General features: G+C 41.0%; 3 protein-coding genes across 3 annotated transcripts in view; 1 reads left to right on the top strand and 2 right to left on the bottom strand.

The window, feature by feature from the left end:
* The window catches only part of STK10 (serine/threonine kinase 10), a 140,461-nt gene extending 127,938 nt beyond the window's left edge, over nt 1-12,523 (bottom strand). The window contains exon 1 of the mRNA XM_043488974.1: nt 12,214-12,523. The gene's annotated coding sequence lies outside the window, so the exon portion shown is untranslated. The remainder of the gene's footprint in view (nt 1-12,213) is intronic.
* EFCAB9 (EF-hand calcium binding domain 9) lies at nt 1,041-8,429 on the top strand. The gene is made up of 5 exons (XM_043488977.1): nt 1,041-1,062; nt 2,809-2,977; nt 6,147-6,295; nt 7,075-7,251; nt 8,209-8,429. Exons 2-5 carry the CDS (start codon nt 2,842-2,844, stop codon nt 8,401-8,403), a joined length of 657 nt encoding a protein of 218 aa, XP_043344912.1. The 5' UTR covers nt 1,041-1,062; nt 2,809-2,841; the 3' UTR covers nt 8,404-8,429.
* Nucleotides 12,524-12,658: 135 nt separating the features above from the next.
* UBTD2 (ubiquitin domain containing 2) overlaps nt 12,659-21,876 on the bottom strand; it is a 58,960-nt gene continuing 49,742 nt past the window's right edge. Inside the window, exon 3 of the mRNA XM_043488976.1 lies at nt 12,659-15,146. Within this exon, the coding sequence (XP_043344911.1) occupies nt 14,749-15,146 (398 nt within the window). The 3' untranslated portion in view covers nt 12,659-14,748. The remainder of the gene's footprint in view (nt 15,147-21,876) is intronic.

The following is a 21,876-nucleotide window of genomic DNA, read 5'->3' on the forward strand; positions in this document are numbered from 1 at the left end:
CTACTTTGTTGCTCTCTGTCCCTTCTTACATCCTGGATTTTCTCTCTGTGATCATTCTCTGACTATTCCAAGTTGATCCTTCAGAATTTCTTTTGGGATAGTCCATTAGTGATCATTCTTAGTTGTTTGGGGGTTTTGTCTGTTTGCTTTTGCCTGAATACAGCTTTATCTCATCCTATTTTTTTTCTCTTCACTATAGAAAATTTCAAACATGTTCAAAGTAGAAAGAATAGAAGGCAGTACTCCTGTATACTCATCGGTCAGTTCATGTTTGAACATCCCTAATATATGTATACGATTACCCATGAGCGTGGATCACTTTGAAGCACATCCCAGCATCTTATCATTTTGCCTTTTTAAACAACAACCTCATCTGTTGTAATTTCTAATATTATATCCAGTCAGTGTTCATGGTTCTCCATCATCTCATGGTTTTTGGTAAGTTGTTTGTTTCTGTGGGTTTTCAAATACACAGTCTATATTAATAAGGGTCCTAATATGTCCATACAGTGTAATTGTGATCTGAAAGACATTAAACTGTTAGTCTATAGATCCTTCTTCCATCTCTTTTTCTTTTCTTGTAAACTTTTATTGAAGCAGTGGAGTCCTTTTCCTTTAGAGCTTTCCACAGTCTGAGCTTTGTTCATTGTGTCTCAGTGGTGTCATTTAACATGGGCCTCTGCTGTCCTATTTCCCTCATTTATATTTTCTGTAAAATGGTCAAATTCAGGTTTGATTTTTCTCCTAATTCTTTTTCGAAAGTAAAATTCACATATATAAAATTAGCTATTTTAAAGCGTACAGAGACTTCCCTGGTGGTCCAGTGGTTAAGAATCCAGGCAGGGGACACGGGCTCCATCCCTGGTCCAGGCAGATCCCACATGCCGAGGAGCAACTAAGCCCGTGTGCCACAGGTACTGAGCCAGCACACTCTAGAGCCCATGCTCCGCGGCAAGAGAAGGCACCCCAGTGAGAAGTCCAGGCACCACAACCAGAGCGTGGGCCCTGCTCGCTGCAGCTAGAGGAAGCCCACGCAGCAGCAAAGACCCAGCATGGCCAAAAGTAAGCAAACACTTTTAATTTTAAAAAGTGTACAATTCAGTGGCCTTTAGTACACTGACAGCCTTACTCATCTTACCTCTGTCAGCTTTGAAACGTCTTCATCACCCCACTGGGAATCCAGTAAGCTGTCATCCCATTACCCTCTCCCCCAGCTCCTGGCAATGGCTGATCTGCTTTTCTATGACTTTGCTTCTTCTGGATACTTAATATAAATGGAATTATGTAACATGTGACTTTCTGGGCTTGGCTTCTTTCACTTACCATAAGGTTCATCTACATTGTAACATGTATCATTCCCTTTCATGACAGAATGATATTTCGCTGTATCAATGTACTACATTTCATTTGTCCTTTCATCAGTTTATGGAACACTGGGTTGTTTTCACCTTTTGCCTATTGTGAATAGTGCTGTTACAAACATTTTGTACAAGTGTTTGAATACTTTTCATTTCTTTTGGATATATATCTAGGAGTGAAATTGCTAGGTCATATGGCATGAGGTCAAAAAGAATCAGACAAAACTGAGTGACTAACACTAAAAATAATGGTAATTTCATGTTTAACTTTTTAAGGAACTTCCCTTCAGTCTTGAAAGATGATTTTACTGAGCATAATTTTAGTTGGCTAGATTGTTTTTACACATTGAAACATTACTCCATTATGTTTTGGTTTCCATGTTGTGAAGAAGTGGATTGTTAATCATCAGTCCTTTGAAAGTAATCTTTCTTCTCTGATTGCCTTTAAAATCTGTCTTCGGTAGAAGATAGTTTCACTCTGATGTGTACAGATATGTATTTCTTCTTATTTCAGCTACTTAGGACTTCAAGGTTTTGAGAAGCAATACTGCATGGCTATTAAAAAGCAGTGATTATTGCCAGACTATCTGGGTTCACATGCTGACTTCACCATTAATTAGCCTATTGACATTAGGAAAACTACTTAACTTTTCTGAGCCTGTTTCTTTTTTTATGTTTTTTACTGATATAGTTGATGTACAGTATTATATAACTTACAGGTGTATGACATAGTGGTCCACAATTTTTAAAGGTTATATTCTATTTACAGTCATTATAAAATATTGGCTAGGGAATTCCCTGGTGGTTCTGTGGTTAGGAGTTTATGCTTTCACTACTAAGGGCACAAGTTCAATCCCTGGTTAGAGAACTGAGATCCTGCAAGCTGTGAGGCAGAGCCAAATATATATGTATCTTTTATATATACATATATATACACACACACATAATATAGAATATATATTCCTTGTATAATATACCCTTGTAGCTTATTTTATACACAGCAGTTTGTGCCTTGAGCCTGTTTCTTAATCTGTAAAATAGTTATAATAATCTCTGCCTCTTAGGATTCTATGACTAGTCTTCAGACTAAATGAGTTAATATATTAACACACTTAGAACAGTGCCTGGCATGTAGTTACATAGCTGTTCGCTTTGATAAGGAGCACAGTCTGTGGATGGGTGTCTTTCACTGACTTTGGAAAATTCTCGTTTTTTATTTTTGGCCACCCTGCTTAGCTTGTGGGATCTTAGTTCCTCGACCAGGGATTGAACCTGGGCCTCCGAAGTGAAAGCGCCAAGTCGTCACCACTGGTCAGCCAGGGGAACTGCCGCAATTTTACATTTTTATTGGCTGTTTCCTGTGATGTCTGACCTAGGAAGAGCTTTACTACCAGAGCTTTTCTCCACCCAACATTCTAGTTCTGAGGCAGAATTCTCTGTTCTACTTCAGGTTGCCAGAGTCTTCAGCTTAAAGGGCTCGATAATGAAACTGAAGCGAGGATCGTTTCTGTGGTACCTTTACCTGGACAAGCTGTATTGCTTATTATCCGTGAGAAATGTGAAGGCCTTGGTGGAGTATTTTCACCTTCTTGACGTGCACCGCAAGAAAACCTTGAATGGTCAGTACTTCCGTAAGTGCTTCTTCTGGGTCATTACTTGGTTTTTAACGAATGTGCAGGAGAACTTACAGAACCAGAAAGTAGTTCATTAGCACATGCGTTACATCTTCGAAGTGAAGCAGAGAGAAGCGCTGCCAGCCGAGCCTTGACGGCAGTCCAGCGAGGCAGACAGGACAAGTTCTGGGGTTAGCTCCTGGCTGCACCTGTTTCCTGGTGACTTGCAGCATGTCATCATCCTATTTTAAGTCCAGTTTTCTTCATCCCTAAGTGAGGCTTCTAATAGTGGAGTCCATCTCATGGTTGGAAAAGAGCGAGAATGAGGGACTTCCTTGGCAGTGCAGTGGTTAAGTCTCCGCGCTTCCACTTCACGGGCCGTGGGTTCAGTCCTCGGTTTGGGAGCTCAGACGCTTCATGCTGCATGGTGCAGCCAAAAAAAAAGGGTGATGAAATTAGATAATGTACGGAAAGTGCTTAGCACAGTGCTCGGCACACTCTAAGAATTCCATGTGTTCATTATTATGACAGCTTTCCTGGTGGCTGACCCCACTCAGGCCGTAACCCTCAAGAGTCCCTTAGCAAAACTTTTCCATAGAATGGGAGAATTGAGTCAGGTAATCTGCACGGTCCCTTCTAATTGTTGGTGCTTGTGACCGAAAAGTGTTGATGAGCTCAACCCTGCTGTTGAGGGCACAAACTAATAGAAGACCAATTACAACACTTCAGGGCTTTCTGTTTGTTTGTTTGGCTTTTGTTTCTCTTTAGGACTAGGTATAGATAAGGTAGGGCTTCCCAGGTGGCGCTAGTGGTAAAGAACTTGCCTGCCAATGCAGGAGCTGCAAGAGATGTGAGTTTGATCCCTGGGTCGGTAAGATCCCCTGGAGAAGGGAATGACTGACTACTCCGGTCTTCTTGCCTAGAGAATCCCATGGACAGAGGAGCCTGGCGGGCTGCAGTCCATCAGGTCACAGAGTCAGACATGACTGAAGAGACTTAGCATAAATAAGGTATCCTATCCACTCATTATAATCTGAGGGAGAGAAATATCATTTATCAACAAGGAGTTTCTTCCATAAAAAATTTTTAAAGAGTTCATTCAATCCTTATAATAAAGATACCTTCATTTATTCATACTTTCATGCCTCAGATTTATACACAGTATGTCACCAAATCTTCCCAATAACCCAGTCCCAGATAAAGCACCTGTAGGGCACCTTGATATAACCAGAAAAGCTGGCCCCAAAACCCAAGGGTTTCTGACTCTAAAGCCCATACTCCTAATTCTCACCAGTGTTTGCTTAGCAGTCTGATCTCCCTGGTAACTAAGTCACTCCCCGCTGATGCAACACTTGAGAGATGAAGTCACATTTGTGTCTTCTGGTCACCAAGGGAACAGATAGCGACCTGGAGGAAGGCACAGGCGTGAGCTCTGCCTGCCGGGGATGTGGTGACGTAGAGCCCTGGATGCTTGGCCCAGGGTCGGCTGATTGAAAAACTATTTGTTAATTAGCTACTCAACCTTACAATAAAACACGCCTCAAGAAGCAAGGACACAGGCGTCACCACGTTCACACGTGGTGTGTCCCAGCGCTCACACCTGGTGGGACGTGGGAAAGGAACGCCAAGCGGCCATCAGGGACTCTCAGACCAGGACCCTGTGTTGACTGTGCCCTTGGCCGCTTCAGCCAGGACTCCAGCCACACAGCTGTGCTTCACAGACTTAGTGGAGCGTGTCTGGTGCAGGAGACATGAGACAATGTAACTAATGTGTATGTGTGCATGCTTTGTTACTCAGTTGTGTCTGACTCTTTGCAAGCCCAGGCTCCTCTGTCCATGAAATTTTTCATGCAACAATACTGGAGTGGACTGCCATGCCCTCCTCTAGGAGATCTTCCTGATCCAGGGACCGCACATGGGTCTCTTGCGTCTCCTGCATTGGCAGGTGGGTTCTTCAGGGCTTTAACACTTTAGGGCTTTTTTGTTTGTTCGTCTTTTGGTTTTTGTCTCTTTTAGGACTGGGTATAAATAAGGTAGGGCTTCCCAGGTGGCGCTAGTGGTAAGGAACCTGCCTGCCAATGCAGGAGCTGCAAGAGATGTGGGTTCGAAGCCCTCTGTAATCAATGGGCAAGAAGAAATCACATGCAGACAGTTACACTTGAGAATCTCTGAAATCTTGTGGGTGATCTGTACATACAACTTGTACAGCTACATACCACTGTGTAAACATATCACCATGTTTGTTTCTTCCATCTAACATTCCCCGAGACAGATGATGAGTGAGTAGAATTTCAGGCAAAAACCTTCCCTGTCCTTTAAACTACAGTGTTTTTTCCCTCTGATTGTATATGACTGCAGATGCATTAACTAATGTGCAGAAGATGCAGCTTCCCTGTAGACAGAGCAAGGCTGTGGAGTCAGATGGACCACCTGTGAAGTCCAGCTCTGCCCCTCCAAGTGTGGTCCACACAGCAGCAGCGGCCGCATCACTTGGGAGCTTGTTAGGATGCAGACTCAGCAGTCCCGAGCCAGAGTTCCTAATCACAACCACTGTATTTACAAGATCCCCAAGTGACTGGTGTGCCCATTACCGCTCGAGAAGCCCCAAGCCTAGTTATCACCCAAAGCTTATTGTAAAAGGCTGTGTAGCTGCCTGGGTTCAGTAACACGCAGCACTTAAAGCGCCCAGCACCTAAGATGCCTGATGATGGCTCCTTTCCCCACAGTTGAAAGCATTTGTGTTATGTAAGCATGAGGCACAGTGATACTTTTATAGAAGAGGAATGATTTTTAAATTTCTTATTTTAATTCTCTCAAGTGAAAGACCCAGATGAAGTGTCAGCTTTTCCAAGAACATGTCCTGGGTCCCCAGTGAGAACTAAGCTCTCCCTTCTATGCACGAGGAGCACGTTGAGCCTTTTCTTGGTCATGTATACACACCGGTCTGTTCTACTGAGCTCGTGAGCTGCGCTCGGGAACCAAGCCCTGCCCACTCTCTCCTTCTTCCCAAGTCCAGGCACCATGGAGTGTGCAGTGGCAAAGCCAGAAACAAAGTATTATCATTACTACTGCCAGGTCAACAAGCTTCCAACAGCACCACCATTTCTGTGGCTCCCAGACGTTGAACATCTTGGAACTGTTTCAGAATAACCCCCTCTCATCTCCCTGTCAACAGATGTGCTGTTTTACCACTTCCTTCATCATGTGACTGACTTGAAACGGAACCAGATCACAATTGTGTTCAACATGCTGGACTGGAATGCGGTGGGCGAGATTGGTTTTGACCAGTTCTACATGCTGGTGTGCATACTGCTGGCACAAGAGGCGAGTAGCCAGTCAGGCTCTGGGGCAGAGGCGGCAGAGCTTGGCTGCGGCCACCATGTTGCTAAAGGTAGCACCAAATTAAGAGGGCGTCAGAATTTTTCTTCTTTTCACTTGAAACAGGAAGAAGAAACAGGGCAAGTACTACTTTTGGTTCCTAAATGGTCCATCTATAACCTAGGAGTTTCGAAAGGTTACCCAGCTTCCCTCCCACTTTGCCTTTATAAAGAACAAATCTCATCCTATCACATCTCTCCTTGGCATGCCCTTCTCGCTGGTGGGTCTTAAATAATCACCAGTAATCTCAGTTGCCTCTCTTCCTCAGTGATCCCCTTCCTCACAGAATATTCTGAAGGGGATGAATGAGCAAGACAAGACCTGCTCATCTTTGGGTACCCACCTTACCTTGCACACACTCCTCGAGTGTATTCACCTCTTTCCCTTTCCTTAAGGAAGGGCACCTCATGTCTTCATCATCTTATCGCCAGCACTGAAATTTTCTTATGTAGATTTTCATTGAACGCAGGAAATGCATTCTACTACGGAGAGTTCCATCTAGCAGCACTAATCACTGCAGATAGCATCAGTCCCCTGGAAGGCAGCTGCTGAGGCGGGTTTGATACACTGACCACAGCACCCTTTCGGCCCTGAGCTGCTGATTCTGCCTTTTGCTGTTAGCTCTCTAGGCAATGGACTAGTGAATAGATGAGTCCTCATGTAGCAAGTTTAGAAAGTAGCACCAACAATACTGTTCCTTTCCTTACGTTTTTCTCTCAAAACAGAACCATTTGGAAGAGCAATTTATCTTCCGCCATTCCCGGCCTGTTTTTGAGTTGCTTGACCTGGATGGGGAGCTGAAAATTGGCCCAGACAACTTGCACATGTACAACTTTCTCTTTAATATTAAAAAAGAGCAACTTAGAGACCTCTACTATAACTTCGACATCACAGGTGACCGCGTAAGTGCAAGTCCCTAACATGTGGCCTAGCAGCGTGCGTGCTCAGTTGTGTCCAACTCTTTGTGACCCCCTGGACTGTAGCTCACCAGGTTCCTCTGTCCCTGGGACTTCCCAGGGACAGGTCGCCATTTCCTCGGGATCTTCCAGACCCAGGGATCGAACCTGCCTCTGCTGCACTGGCAGGCAGACTCCTTACCCCGAGCCACCTGTGAAGCTGTGGCCTGGCAGCCCCTCTGTCCAGAGCTAGAGGACTGTGTCCTGACAGCTACAGTGGAGACAGGGAAGGAGGAGGGAAGGAAAAACCCACTGGAGTGTCATGGCACTGGGATCATAAAACACCTGAGGAGATGGACAGGCCTGTGGAAGAGAGAGGATTGAGTAAGTGCTACATCACATAATGTGGATATAAAGTGAGAGGAGTTTAGAGAAGGAAATTCTGTTGGAATTTTAGTTGAAAGAAGGAAATATTTTAATATGGCAGGAATTGGTCTTAAGAGGAAGGGTTATAGATTTTAATAAGCAGAAATGAAGAAATTCTTAGATGGGAACACATGAGTTAAATTCCAAGAGAAAACAGCTATGGAGAAAACAGTGAATATCTATTTCAAGTCCATTCAGTGAAGGGCCTATTCCAAGTCCATGCTGACTAGCAAGTGAGAGCTGAAGTTTAAGCTTTAAAAAGATGGACCACGCTGTGAGCAAGCTCAGATGGCAGCCTGAACATGTCTGGACCTGAGGTAGCAGAAGGAAGACGTGCCCCTTGGTGCCTTTTGAGCCTACAATAGACTGTTTCTGGGTCTAGACTACAAGCAGATTGTAATTACATCCTAATTACTGGGCCTCTTTAATCAAGGTTCCAAGGTTTTAAATGAGAAGTGATTACAATCCTGCTCCCATCTGAAACAAAGTATCAAATCCTTTCTGAAATAACTTTCCTTTTTTCCTTCCCAACACAAGCTTCTTAATTACAAGGAATTTAAGCTGTTTACTATCTTCTCCATGGACAAATATCAGGAGAGTCAGAAAGCAGAGAAAGAGAAGAAGAATGAGAAAGCTTTACTCCAAAAGAAAGTGGCACAAGTTAACGAGAGCCAGAGAGAGAGTCTTCTTGGAACAAAACAGTTTGAAAGTATAAGTAATTACAACTGTTAACATGTCTTAAAAATAAATTTAGAACATCAAAGTAAGTATCTCTGATTTTTACACATGCAGGGTTCAGATAAGCGTTCAACCCACAGATTCTTAACCTTAATAACCCTGAGGCCTCACATGACTCAGTGATGTAATCACTTCTTTTTTTGACATGTCCCAGTTCTGCTGTTGCTTTTCAGATCAACCCTGTCCACTAGGGTCCCTGTGTATCGATTACTAGCTCTTCCTGGAGCTAAGCAGTTGGAAGTCGATGCTTTCCTAAGATTTGCCACAAGAGGTCCAATACTTTCAGAATTCTATTCTCCCAATCCTTAAGGCTAAAAACAAACTTCAAAATGGAAATGTGCCTCCACGCATAAGGGAAATTGACTTTTAAGGATATGGGGACTGTGTTCTTCCTAGAACCTGAATTACTCTTTGATGAGTTAGGTGCTTAAGCAACTATACCCAAATCTACTAGGGTAAAATAATTATTACATGTCCTTGTATAATTTTAATTTTTTGTGTGAGTAATGCCTTGAATAATTTGTAAGTGTTTTTAGTGTGGGATTTGTGAACCCTCCCTGCCGGACTATACTATGATATTAAATATAACTACCATTCAGTAAGCGCTTGCTATGGGTGAGGCAGGGGCTTTAGACACATGGCTTTATTTATCCTCCTAACCCTGCAAACTGTTACTCTCAATTTACAGATGAGGATATTGAGGCGTCAAGATTAAGAACTTACCTAAGGTTCTTAATGACTCACAGTGGTAGGACCAGAGTTCAAATTCAAGGTGCTTAGAACAACTGATCTAACTCACTTCAGTCCTAGCAGATCCTGTTTAAGTTTCAAGCTGACATTTCACTGGCTCAGAAATCACTTCTGCATAATGCTAATCACCACATGTCCTTCGACCACAGATTTCAGAGGGACAAGTTTGGTGCCTGGAGAAATGCAGCCCAATTCCTATAAACCAAGGATTTCTTAAGGATAACGTAATATAACTGACCACAGCATTTAGAGTTCTTAATAATCATCATTACTTTGTCAACGTGCAACAGACAAGAATACTGCTTATCGAAAATTGTCATTCATAAGTCAAAGTTGTAATAATTGAGATCATGTTAATTACTATGAACATCCTTTATATTTACTCTCATGGTCATGAGATTTTAATTACTTATGAGTAATGTTTAGAAACCAAACCTTCTCTCTTCCCCACAATAGTACTACAAAAACTAAATGCAACTAGCAAAAGACGAAAGAGCCCCCCTGAAACACACATCTCTTGATTTCTGGTTTATACACGGGGATAATGGGATCCATCCCAAGAACTGTTGTGAAGACCAGGAAGATGGAAAGCATCTCACTTAGAACAATGCTCCTCTCCCCTGATTTGGTGAACAGTTAATTCTCCAAGGAGAACACCCTCTGGCAAATAAGTTTGGACACTACTACACCTATAAGAGTATTATACTGAGAGACTAGCAGTATCTGGCTGGAAAATGACAGCAAGAGATTAACCATCATTTCAAAGAGCCTCACCACACCACTAGGCTTACCTTGGGATGGGTTTCTGCCTCTTTTCACGCAGCCTCAATAGCTTTTGCTACCAGACAGCCTCACAACCCGGGTGCAGTTCTGGAAGGAGAAACTGTGAGGTCTGAGGAAGGGAAGTCTTCTCTTTCCCATTTTCCCAGGGGAGCACGCTTGAGCGATACAAAGGTAACTCAACAATGGTATATGTCTTTTTTTTCCCCAGGCATGGTCTCTAAAATAATGACGATATCATTCCTTTTATTGTTTTAGAATGGGGAGCAGGAAGGATTGAGGGATAGCCAAATAACAGGGTATACTAGGTTTTAATTTGGGCTAAATACATTTTTTTTTTAAATTTTATCTGTTGGCCATTCCACATGGCATGTGGGATCTTAGTCCCCAGACCAGGGATCGAACCCACAGCCCCTGCATTGGCAGTGCGAAGTCTTAACCACTGTACCACCAGGGAAATCCCTGGGCTAAATACATTTTAAACTAAAATTTATTCAATTAAAATTTCAAATTTTAAATAAATTAATATTAAATTTAATGAGTGAAGTTTCAGGAATGAGCAGGTAGTAGTCTTCCCCTCCTCTCTGAAAATCATCAGGGCATGTAACTGTAATATGGTAACTATAAAAAGTATCATGACCTATTAATTTTAAGAGCGTTTTTATAAACCGAGTGATTCTAGACTGGAATCAGGGGACTGAGCATTTAGTTCTGACAGGCCCAAACTCAAACTCAGCTAAAATTAAAATTCAATTGCATCAGTAAAGTGGCACTTTTTTGGGACCAGGAGTACAATAGAGAAAATAATGTCAGTGCCCATTACGTGACTTAAATTTTTTTAAAAATGTGTATTTGAAGGTATGCATGTAGATGCTTTAAGTTTCATTATCTCCACTGTGCTATTACGGGTAGAGTTTAGACCAAGCACGTTTAGATAAGTTTTTGGATGGCAGGAAAACTCTATGTCACAGTTTCGTTAGAATTCCTGGGTCAGCAAAGTGTATGTTCCCTAAGAGTCTCAGCAGTGGGTGAGGGGCAGCACTGGAGGGACGGGAGAAAGCGCGTGTGGCCGCAGGTGTGGCTCCAATTTCAGCCCAGGGCCACGGGACTACAGGCCCACAATCTACATCAGCTGCAAAGGGGAAAGAATTTCTTGCATTAGTTCTTAGCCAAGGACTAGAAAAGGCCAAGTCAACTTGGCGAACACCTGCTGAGAGGGGTCATTATTCATGTCCTGAAAAATCTTCTATAATCTCAGAGTGGGTAAGACCTTAGGAAGAAAACCAAGAAGCCATAAAATACAAGACTGATATATCTGACCATGCAAAGCAAAACTTTTACATGGTAAATTACACAAAAACAAATGATAACAGATGATAGAGAACAACAAATCCAATATTAAGGGCATTATATCCTTAATATAGAAAAAATATCCACAAATCAAGAGGATAAAGACCAAAATGGATTAGGAAAATGGGCAAACATAGATAATTCATAGGAGAAAAAAAACAAAAAAAACAAATAGCCTTAAAATATACAGTATAATGCTAAGTTTCACTCAAAGGAAAAAAACAAACTTAAATCACAAGACACAGGTTTCCACCTAGACTGTCAAAGATCAAAAAGTTGGTGAGGGTATAGCAAAATAAGAGCAGACATAGTCCATAGCATTAAACTGGTAAAAATCCATTTGGAGGGCAATTCAGCATCTGCTCTCTATATGCATACACTGATCGAGCAATACTCCCTCTTCAGCAATGTATTCCATAGCTGTACACAGACACAAAGATGTAACTACAGAAAAGGATATTTCAAGGAGCACAGTTTACAGTACCAAAAGTCTAGAAAGACCTGTGGTACTCCAAACAATGGAATACCACTGCAGCTATAAGAGGAATGAAGCAGATGGAGCTCTAGTTGTAGGGAACAATCTCTAAGATTCACCAAAATCAAATGCATAGAACAGCGTATGTCACTTATGAAAAAGACAAGGCAGGATGGGTGAATATATTCACACACACTAGCGCAGAGGTTCTCACGCTGGCATCAGCAGTAGCAGCATCACCTGGGAACTTGTGGAAATGCAAATTTTTGTACCCCCCGATTCAGACCTACTAACTTGGAACCTCTGGGAAAGGAGTCCAGCAATCTGTATGTTTTTTAAATCTGTGTTTTTAATAAGCCTTCCAGGTAATTCTGATGTATGCTGAAGTGTGAGAACCACTGTGCTAGAATATCTCTAAAGATATCCAGAAAACTGGGAACAGCTGTTACCTCTGGAGAGAAGAAATGCGAGATGAAGATCAGGAGTCGAAGAGAGACTTTTTGGTAGGTTCGGATTTTTTCCCATGTGTGCGTATCGCCTATTTTAAATAAAAATTCAACAATCAAAACCTGCTACTTTGATCCAAAATGGATAATCCTTCTGAAAAACTGAATGATGGGTTTTGGTTTACAGCATGATTCTTAGAAGAAAAAAACAACAACCTCCTGAGACCAAGGTTTCAATGCAGCAAATAAAGTATATCTATAAATGACCATGCATGGTTTGATACCTCAGAGTCTAGGTTTGGTGATAATGAACTCGTTATTTACTGACCTGGAAGGTTTTTAAAAGGGGAAAGATCTTTTTAGAAGTTTTATCAGAAAGAAGCAGATTACCCTTACTGTGGACAGTAATAATAGTTAAACACCCAGAATAAAGGCAAAGACAAAGAGAAAAATTGAACTTTTTTTTTTTTAAAAAAGCACAAAAACCCTACATACTAAAATTGTACACATCAAGTATTGGTCCAATCTTATATCAATCTATTTACAATTAAACAGCACCATGGTTTTCTCACCTAGGTTAGTTAAACATGCCCAGAAAATTGTTATTCAAAGTATATGTTCCTTTAAAATAAAATAAACTCTTAACAGAGCTCAAATCCTCAACAAACAAAAAACTTTTACCAACCATAGATAATTATATCACCAAATTTACTTAAGAAAAATAGATTTGAACATTTTCTTTTTCCTCCAGTTGACAAACTTTGAGAGATGCTGCTGTTTAATGTGGCACACAAATTAAGAAACATTTTGATGATAGGGGCATTATACTAAAACACCCTCACATACCTCTGCCTCCACATATAAAAATATTCCTTTGGAATTAATGCTGCTGTCTCCTCTTGAATTTAGATTCAATTATCAGCAAAGCTAAATTAAATGTAGCCACAATCTTTAAAATGATTGCATAAAAAAGAGAAACAGTTAAAGCTCTCAGAAATAGGCTATGTTACAATTATAGATATTGTATATAATCAGGCTATAGGAAATTTAATAACATTTTAAACATAACATTTAAACTAAATAGCAGTTTGTCTGCTATTGAAATTGATAATGGTGCTTCACATCCAAAATGAGTGTGGAGGTCTGATTACTTCCCATTTAAGAACCACGTGAGTGCCTTCTTGCCTCTGCTTCTCCATCTCACGGATTCCCAGGGCTTCAGAGATACTGTATGTGCTAGCCCCCTTCTCACCTATGGAACCAACTTTGAAAAGGCTCTGAATTAAATACAATCCTTGGCAGCTTTATTCCAGTCATTGTACAGAATCAGGTTACCCCATGGAATTTTTCAGTCTTATAATCTGCAGATGCTTCTTAATTTGCCTCTTTGCTAGGAAAGATGAGAGAGGAAAATTCTCATCCACCACAACTACAGGTAATAGTGAGCTATGGTAAGCACTGAAGTATAAAGCAACGTATCATCATTAGGTCTCACTGCCGATGTTTAAGTGATGTCAGGAAATTTTTCACTAGTAAATTATGACTTGAAATTTTTTTCTGAAAGATTGAAGACAGGCACAATTCTCCTAGGCACAGACAGAACAGGTTTTCCTTACAACCTTCCTGCAAACTGGGGGAGACAAGATAATTACTTTATTGATTCTGTGCATTCCCTGGCCTAGTGTGCATGCATTTTGGGCACAGTTAGCTCTGAAAGTTCCAAGCAGAATAGGTAGATCAATAAAGGTATTATATATATAGTAGTGACCTTCTAAGCCTGGATGTGAAAACAGCTTCATTATAACAGACATTTCAAAATACTTATGCAGCAAGAAGACAATAGACTTTTCAACTAAGTATCAGTTGAAAATCAGAGATCTGAATGCACTAAATTATTGCCTAGTGTTCCAGAAAAGATGCCTGCCACCAACGCGCTAGAAAGGCACCAAAATTTAGTGTGAACGTAAATAAGGAGCTCAACCTATGAGCATGGGAATAGCAATCCTGAAACACAATTTGCCAGTCTCTACTCCTTTATGGCTAAGTATTACTTGAGCAAAGAACTAAGACCAGAAAAGTTACTGAACCTCAAGTACTGCTGTTTAGTTTCCATTTCAAAAAGCTCAAGTTTTATAGCTGTTATTGATGATTTCTGGAAATTATATTTAAGAACTCTGTATTCACAGGTGTTTGATGCTGTTCTTCATGGATGCACTCTTCTATTTACAGTCCAAATCATTTAAATACAGCCATTACATAGTTGTTGGGTATTTTAAAATAAAAGGTTATCTATTTCTTAATTGCCTCTTGAATTAGAAATTGTAATTACATGAGTCTCAAAGGCTGGCTCTTTGTGTTTTATTAATTATTTTTGTTGGTCTCCATCACAGATGGAATTTTTCACTGATAATTCCTCAGAACTAAATCCATTCATACGGAATTCAGAGCAGTGAAAATAGATTTCACGCCATAGAGTAGGAAATGATAACAACAATAAAAAGGGGCATGAAGGATTTGGGGACAGCCAACAGGACTAGGTCAGTTCTCAACTGGTGTTGGATTCTGCAGAGGTTGGCTCATTATAACCTGTACGACATAGTCCTTTGGGATCTTCAGCTCTTCCAATTTCATTTTGTCGGTGAGAGGTCTGCCAGAAAAGAACCACCGCTGACTAGCTGGTTCCACTCCTTCCGCAGCATGCAGCCGTCTCTTCATGTGGTACACTGTGTCTGTGCTGCGGACCACAAGCTTGAGGTCTTTGCCAGTGGAGAGGCGCAAACGGAGCTGAGATTCATACCCAGCATTGGGCGGGGGCTCAGGAATCTCCAGAGTCTCTATGTCGCTCTTTTCCTCTATCATGTTGATTGGTGGTGCCAAGCAATAGACTGGAAGCTGGTACCTATTCCCCAGTTCATCATAGCACTCTGTGAGTGCACCTTCAGAAAGAGAAGAAATGAAAAAGGGTTTAGCCTAAATGAATGCATTTTTCTTTACATCGTGCAAATGCTCAAATATCGCACTGGCTTGCCACTTAAAAGGGAAAAAAATGTAAAATAAGACCAATCTCTGTCAGTGGTCAATGACCATTATCAAGGCCCGTGACCAATTATCTGAAAAAGTGAAAGTGTTAGCTAGTTGCTCAGTCCTGTCCGATTCTTTGCAACCCCGTGGACTGTAGCCCGCCAAGCTCCTCTGCCCATGGGATTCTCCAGGCAAGAATAGTGGAATAGGTAGCCATTTCCTTCTCCAGGGGATCTTTCCGACCCAGGGATCAGACTTGGGTCTCCTGCGTTGCAGGCAAATTCTTCACTGTCTGAGCCACCGGGGAAGCCCCCAATTATCTGAGTGTTTATCAAATGAACCAGGGCCCTAGCTCCTTACCCTCACACTTCTACGTCATTTCATGCCTTATTTACATTTTCATTAAGAAAAAAAAGGAAAAAAAAAAGCACACAAAATCCCAATTTACTAATATATCAATGCTCAGACCAAATTAAGGGGAAGTTCAAACTACAGTGGGCTATCTTTTTAGGAAATGAATCAGTTAACCTTAAAAAAAAAAAACAAAAAAAAAAAACAGATCTCTAAGCCCAATTCTCCACAATAGTGTCCCAGAGTGGTTCTCTTAATGCCTAGACTTCCTTCGCCAGAAGACCTCAGTAGAAAGAAATCACAAACTAGAGATGACAAGCTTACCAGCTGCCACTGGCTCATGGCTTATATATGAATCTCATTAGCACAATTACCACAGAAGTGACTGAGGTGTTTTATTTACCCTAATTATTAGTCAATCTGTTACAAAGAAGCTATGGGTTAAAAAGGAAGAACAAAAGGAGTATGAAGTTTATAACCCACTGCTAAGGGGAGGGGATAAAAACTGTTTGCAGTTTAAAAGAAGATATTCCATGGTTAATTTCTTTATAAACTGCATTGTAATTACCAGAGCTTCCCTTGGGGAACTTGATGGCATACTGAATGAATGCTTTATTGTAAGGTATTCATAATGTGTCCCTTGTTCAATATAGATAAAAACCAAAAACATCTATATACAAAACACTCATACACAGGCTAATGAATATGGGAAGTGGGACACTGAGAAATGGTTATCAATGAACAGGTGAGTTAATAAACTGATCTCTGTGGCCACTATCAATAGGCTGAAAATACAAAGAATCCCACATGAGACTGGAACAGTCACCAACACACCAGGGGTTGACCTGGGCATGCTTTCTATGTTATGTAAGATGGGCTGGGGTGAGACCTCAGTCACCAAGTATTAATACACGTGAATCTCCCCTTCCTCTGTGTTTAATGTTCAGCCTCTGTGTTGTTCACTAATTAATCTGAACACTGCTATGAAACTGTAAAGATAGGGATGTTTCAAGCCTAGTTGTGATCACCAGCAGTTTCCTACACTAGTAGCCATCACACTGTAGTATGTTATTTATAAAATCAGTTGTGCAAACTTCACTGTGTACATACTTGATATATAGCCTTGTTCTAAGGCAAAGAAACAACCTACCAGTGTCTTTCAGATGGCCTGACCATTAGGAAAACTAGCAAAGAGAAGGTGGAGAGTTCACTACAGACTCATCATCTCTCTCAGGAAAATACCTTCAGATACACATCCCACTGATACCAGCCTGATAGGTACAAGAGCATATAAATATTTACATGCGTGCATGCTAAGATCCTCCAGTCGTGTCTGACTCTGTGCAACTCCATGGACCATATCCCGCCAGGCTCCTCTGTCCATGGGATTCTCCAGGCAAGAATACTGGAGTGGGTTGCCATGCCCTCCTCCAGGGGATCTTCCTGACCCAGGGATTGAACCAGTCTCCTGCGGCTCCTACATTGCAGGCAGATTCTTTATCGTTGAGTCACCGGGGAAGCCCATATATTTACATAACTGTTCTGCTAAAAAAAAGTTCTCTTAGAGAGGCACTATTCTACACCTTGGTTTTTGGTTGCTTTTTTTTGACCGCGCAGTATGGCATGCAGGATCTTAGCTCCCTGACCAGGATCAAATCTGAGCACCCCTTGCAGTGGAAGCGGGAAATCTTAAATGCCAGGGAAGTCCCAAGAGACCAATTTAAATCATTACTTTTGGAATCAGGAGACCATGACGATATTCCCAGCCTCGTTATTAATTAGGTGTACAACCTCGAGCAACATTCTTTAACCTCAAATACTTTTCTCAATTAGCTAAATGAGGCAGGATAAAAATGACCTCTAAATTGGTTTTAGGTTTATACACACTGCTTCATATTCATGTACCACAAGAGATAGAAAACAGGAAAGCAAACCAAAGCTGTCAAACTGTAGGCAGAATCATGTCTTGACCAAAAGACAGCCTACATTTTTAGCCTCCCAGGAAACAAGGACGAGAGACGCTGAGGCAGCTTCTTGTACAGGGCTCAAACAGTGGTGCGAGCCAACCTTAGAACAGATGTACAGCCTACCAGGCATTGTGACTCTTCCTAGATCTGAATACTCACTTTTTCATCACAATGGAAAGCTGAGTCTTTCCCCATCTGCCCTTCAGCCCAATAAGTCAAGGGCTCAGTTTTCAGATTCAAATGGGTGAGAATAAAAACTCTATGGATGAGGTACTGCTGGATGGCATATCTTCTTATTTCAGCTCAGGGAGCCTCACATCTAAATGCTGGAAATAAACTATCCAGATTCTACTGCTAAGAAGCTCCTATATTCCGATATTTTTGGTAAAAGTAACTTCAATTTATCTAAGATGAAATTTTCTGGTTTACTCTGTTCTTCACTTCTGCCAGTCAAATTATATTGCAAAATGAATTATAAATATGTTCCAGTTTTAGATTAAACTAAAAAATAAATATGTAAAAAATTCAGGCCATGAAGTCAAATATTATTTAATTATATTTTTAGGCTAGTTATATGGGTTACCCTCTACCCACATTAAATATCTGAGATCATAAAGTATCAAAAATTTAATCAATATAGACCAGAGCTGAGTACTACCCCAGAATTACCTATACAGAGCAGAATTACTCCTCTGTAGGCTCAAACTCTTTTGAACAATACATTCCCAAATCCCCCACCATTTTATGGCCCCGTAACTTTTTATTAAAGACAAAACTAATGGTGGTCTCTATCAGTTACTAAACACCTAGAGGTGTTAGGGTATGTCACTGGTGCTGAGTACAGAAGGTTACAAGAAAGCCAAGACTGTCCTTGATCCCCAGGAGCTTATAATCAAGGAAAACAGACATAGCATAACCACCAAGGATTTAAATACAAATTGATGCACTGGAAACCAGACATAGGGGCCAAGACATAACACAACAGTAGTGGGACTAGAGTTGGCAGAGCCAAGAAAGAAAAAATTCTGTAAAAATAGTGTGCTCCAAGCGTGACACAGGCTGCTTCCCTGGTGGCTCAGGCAGTAAAGAGTCTGCTACAATCCAGGAGACCCGGGTTCGATCCCTGGGTCAGGAAGATCCCCTGGAGAAGGGAATGGCTACCCACTCCAGTATTCCTGCCTGTAGAATTCCATGGACAGAGGAGCCTGGGAAGCTACATACAGTCCACGGGGTCACAAAGAGTCAGACATGACTGCACAACTAACACTTTACTTCACTACAGGCATGACAGAAGACAAATGAAGGGCATCCCAAGAAATATGAATTATATGGAAACAAGAATTAATATAAGTATGGAATAAAAAGTGGCTTTACTGAGGTGAAATACAGCATCAACTGTGTGAAATCACTAAACAGCAACAGTGAAAATCTAATAGAAGGCTTAGGGAGTTTAGACTTAATACTATAGAAAATTTCTAAAGGTGGCGAATACCAATCCATGAATCATCCTACAAATACTGAGTGCCTACCATATGCCAAGCAATATTATGCCAGTGAACAAGACAAAGCCTGAAGATTCTTTTATCATTTGCAGCAAGCGAGAGTGACTGACTGGAGTTAGGGGAGCCAGCTAAAATGACCGCCTGACAATGGAAAGACATGGGTCTGAAAGAACTGGTGGTGACCGGCAGGACCTAGTGTTAGAGTGTGTGCTTAGCCTCAGAGACTCAGTCATGTCTGACTCTTTGCGGCCCCATGGACTGCAGCCTGCCAGGCCCCTCTGTCCATGGAGATTCTTCAGGCAAGAATCCTGGAGGGGGTTGCCATGCTCTCCTCCAGGGGATCTTCCCAACCCAGAGACCGAACCCAGGTCTCCCGCATTGCAGGCGGTTTCTTTACCATCTAAGCCACCAGGGAAGCCCAATGATAGTTTAGGAAAGGCAAATCACCTAACTAGAAAATGAGACTGATAAAGAATTCAGGGTTATAAGACTCTGCTTAGTCTTAACTGCTACAGGTATGGGGAGATACTTCAATTGAGTTACCTGAAGGTAACTGAAGAAGCATATTGGGAAAAAGGTAAAAGCAGTGTGTACAGTAATAATCTTGACTGTAAAAGCTTAAACATAAAAGCAAACACTTAAAAAAAGACAGCTTACTAGCTCTGTCTGAGCACTTTATATACATTGACATTTAATCCTCACAATGACCCTGCAAAGTACGTTTATCATACTCATTTTACAAATGGGAAAACTGAAGAAGAGAGAGGTAACTTGTCTAGGGTCAGAGAGTAACAAAGTAAAATAATCTGATTCCTGAATAAGTAAATGTATGGCACACGGATAAGGCTTCAGGGCTTGTGACAGCTCTACTGGACTCTCAGGTTAATGATATGGCTAGTGGGAGGAAGAAGCGCTCTGGGAAAAAGGCAAAGGACAAATACAAGAGGGATGAAAAGCCAAACGTGAATCACAAGGCGCAGCGCAGCCCAAAAATACATTTGCCGGTGCTGTTAGTGACCGAGCAAAGGAGGACACAGAAGAGGAGGCAAGAGGAAGTGGTGACTAAGAAGTTTCAGTGCTCTGAAGCCACCACATGTAGTGACAAAATGGACATATTGCTGTCACTGTTTCATTTACAATATTTGAGAGGAGTGTGTAAAAAACAGAGTATGGTTAGAAGATGGATAGTTTCCCTTAAAGAAACCCTGTGTATGAACACAAAAGGGAAGGGACCACTCTAAAAGTTGATAACATAAGGATTTTTTTTAACCTTTCAAAAAATCACTCCTAGCTATGTTTGCGTTTGCGATTTACAAAAGGTTTTTAATTATCACCCACTGACCACTGGTGGTGCAGTTCATCTAATAATTCTCCACTAGTTCTAAAGATGTTCTAGCCAGGGTTGCTTAGATTGCTCACTGAACGTTCTTTGTGGAAGTACACCTGTCTTTTATTCCTCCTTCTCCTCAAAACATCATTATAGGCCTCAACCAAGTCCTAGAAGAGAGAGACAGATGGCCACAGGGATAAATGCCGCCAGGCCACTGCTTCCCCGGGTCAGGAAGCCCCGAAAGCTCCCCAGGGCAGGAAGAAAGCTGCCAAGACTACCTTCTGTCCTGATTTCACACACAATTGTTTGAACTTGTTCTTATTTATCGTCTATCTAGATGACTGGCTCAGATGTTCAATTTTCCTTGTTTTCTATGGCTGTTTTTAATTTGGCTGCAAAATATTTCACAAGAAAATTATAAAGACAAGACTAAATAAAATACCAAATAATAAAAATAGCTTTATTAAATGTCATAACATCTAACACTTTACTCTTTCTCAAGCAGTCTTTCAGATTAAAAAAAAGACATCTTTTTAAGTATTCAAAGGCCTCACTGGTTTTCCCTCTATGTTAAAAGACCAGCTAGGTCTTAAAATTTTTACCACGTGAGACTTGCAGTGTTACATCATCAAATCTGAAAATCAATTTTTATGTAAGGAAACTTTTGAGGATATTAAAATGTTATTTTGATTGCAGTCACGGGTGTTTACATGTCAAAGCTGATCAAACTTTTGATTTTGATTGATCAAACTCAAATATTTGTTATTTAGTGTTCCTCAATATACCTTCATAGTGTTGAAAACATTTACTGCTAATATTGAAAACATACTGGCAATCTGATAGAGGAAATCTCCCTCCCAAAATTAATCAGGAAAGCTATGTGCTAGAACTGCAAGGCTTGTATCACACTTGGGGTTTCTTCCAAGGATGAGAAAGGATGTCTTTAATTTTTACTTCACTTTTCAAACTGACCAGGAAGGCATGAACTCCACAAAAACCATGACTTCCTAAGGCAACAGAAGACCTACACATAAGTGACTTGGACACAGTTAAAAAGGAAAAGAATCCTGAAGTAACAGAAAGAATGGGAAGGAAAGAAATACGGTGTTAGACCTATGACTCAGGCAGCCCACTGTTCAGTCTGTCAGAGGAACATAAGAATGGAAAAGCAGTGAATCTGATAGAAAGAACAGCGGCTTTGGAGCCATCACACCAAAATTTTAATTTGGATTCTAATCCTAGACATACTCAGTCTGTTTCCTCAAGGACTATAGTATCTACCTCACAAAGTTATTTTAAGGATTAAATAAAACACACGCAAAATTGACTAGTACATATAATGAATTCATAGAAACACTCAATAATGTCAGTTCCCTTCTCAAGTAAGTTTTAAATCTCGAACTAGACTTATAGAGGGGAGTTCACCAATAGCAGTATCACAAAGGATCAAAAAATTTCACCATGTTTGAGTTCACTGCTTTAGGCTTCACGAGGT

The sequence above is a fragment of the Cervus canadensis genome, chromosome 16 (assembly GCF_019320065.1).
Source record: "Cervus canadensis isolate Bull #8, Minnesota chromosome 16, ASM1932006v1, whole genome shotgun sequence".
In the NCBI taxonomy this organism is placed as follows: domain Eukaryota; kingdom Metazoa; phylum Chordata; class Mammalia; order Artiodactyla; family Cervidae; genus Cervus; species Cervus canadensis.

Excerpts from the sequence above, each read along its gene's own strand:
- EFCAB9 (XM_043488977.1), top strand. The coding sequence starts at position 2,842 with ATGAAACTGAAGCGAGGATCGTTTCTGTGGTACCTTTACCTGGACAAG. Across the intron at positions 6,296-7,074 it reads GCATACTGCTGGCACAAGAG|AACCATTTGGAAGAGCAATT; the intron begins GCGAGTAGCCAG and ends CTCTCAAAACAG. Across the intron at positions 7,252-8,208 it reads TCGACATCACAGGTGACCGC|CTTCTTAATTACAAGGAATT; the intron begins GTAAGTGCAAGT and ends TCCCAACACAAG.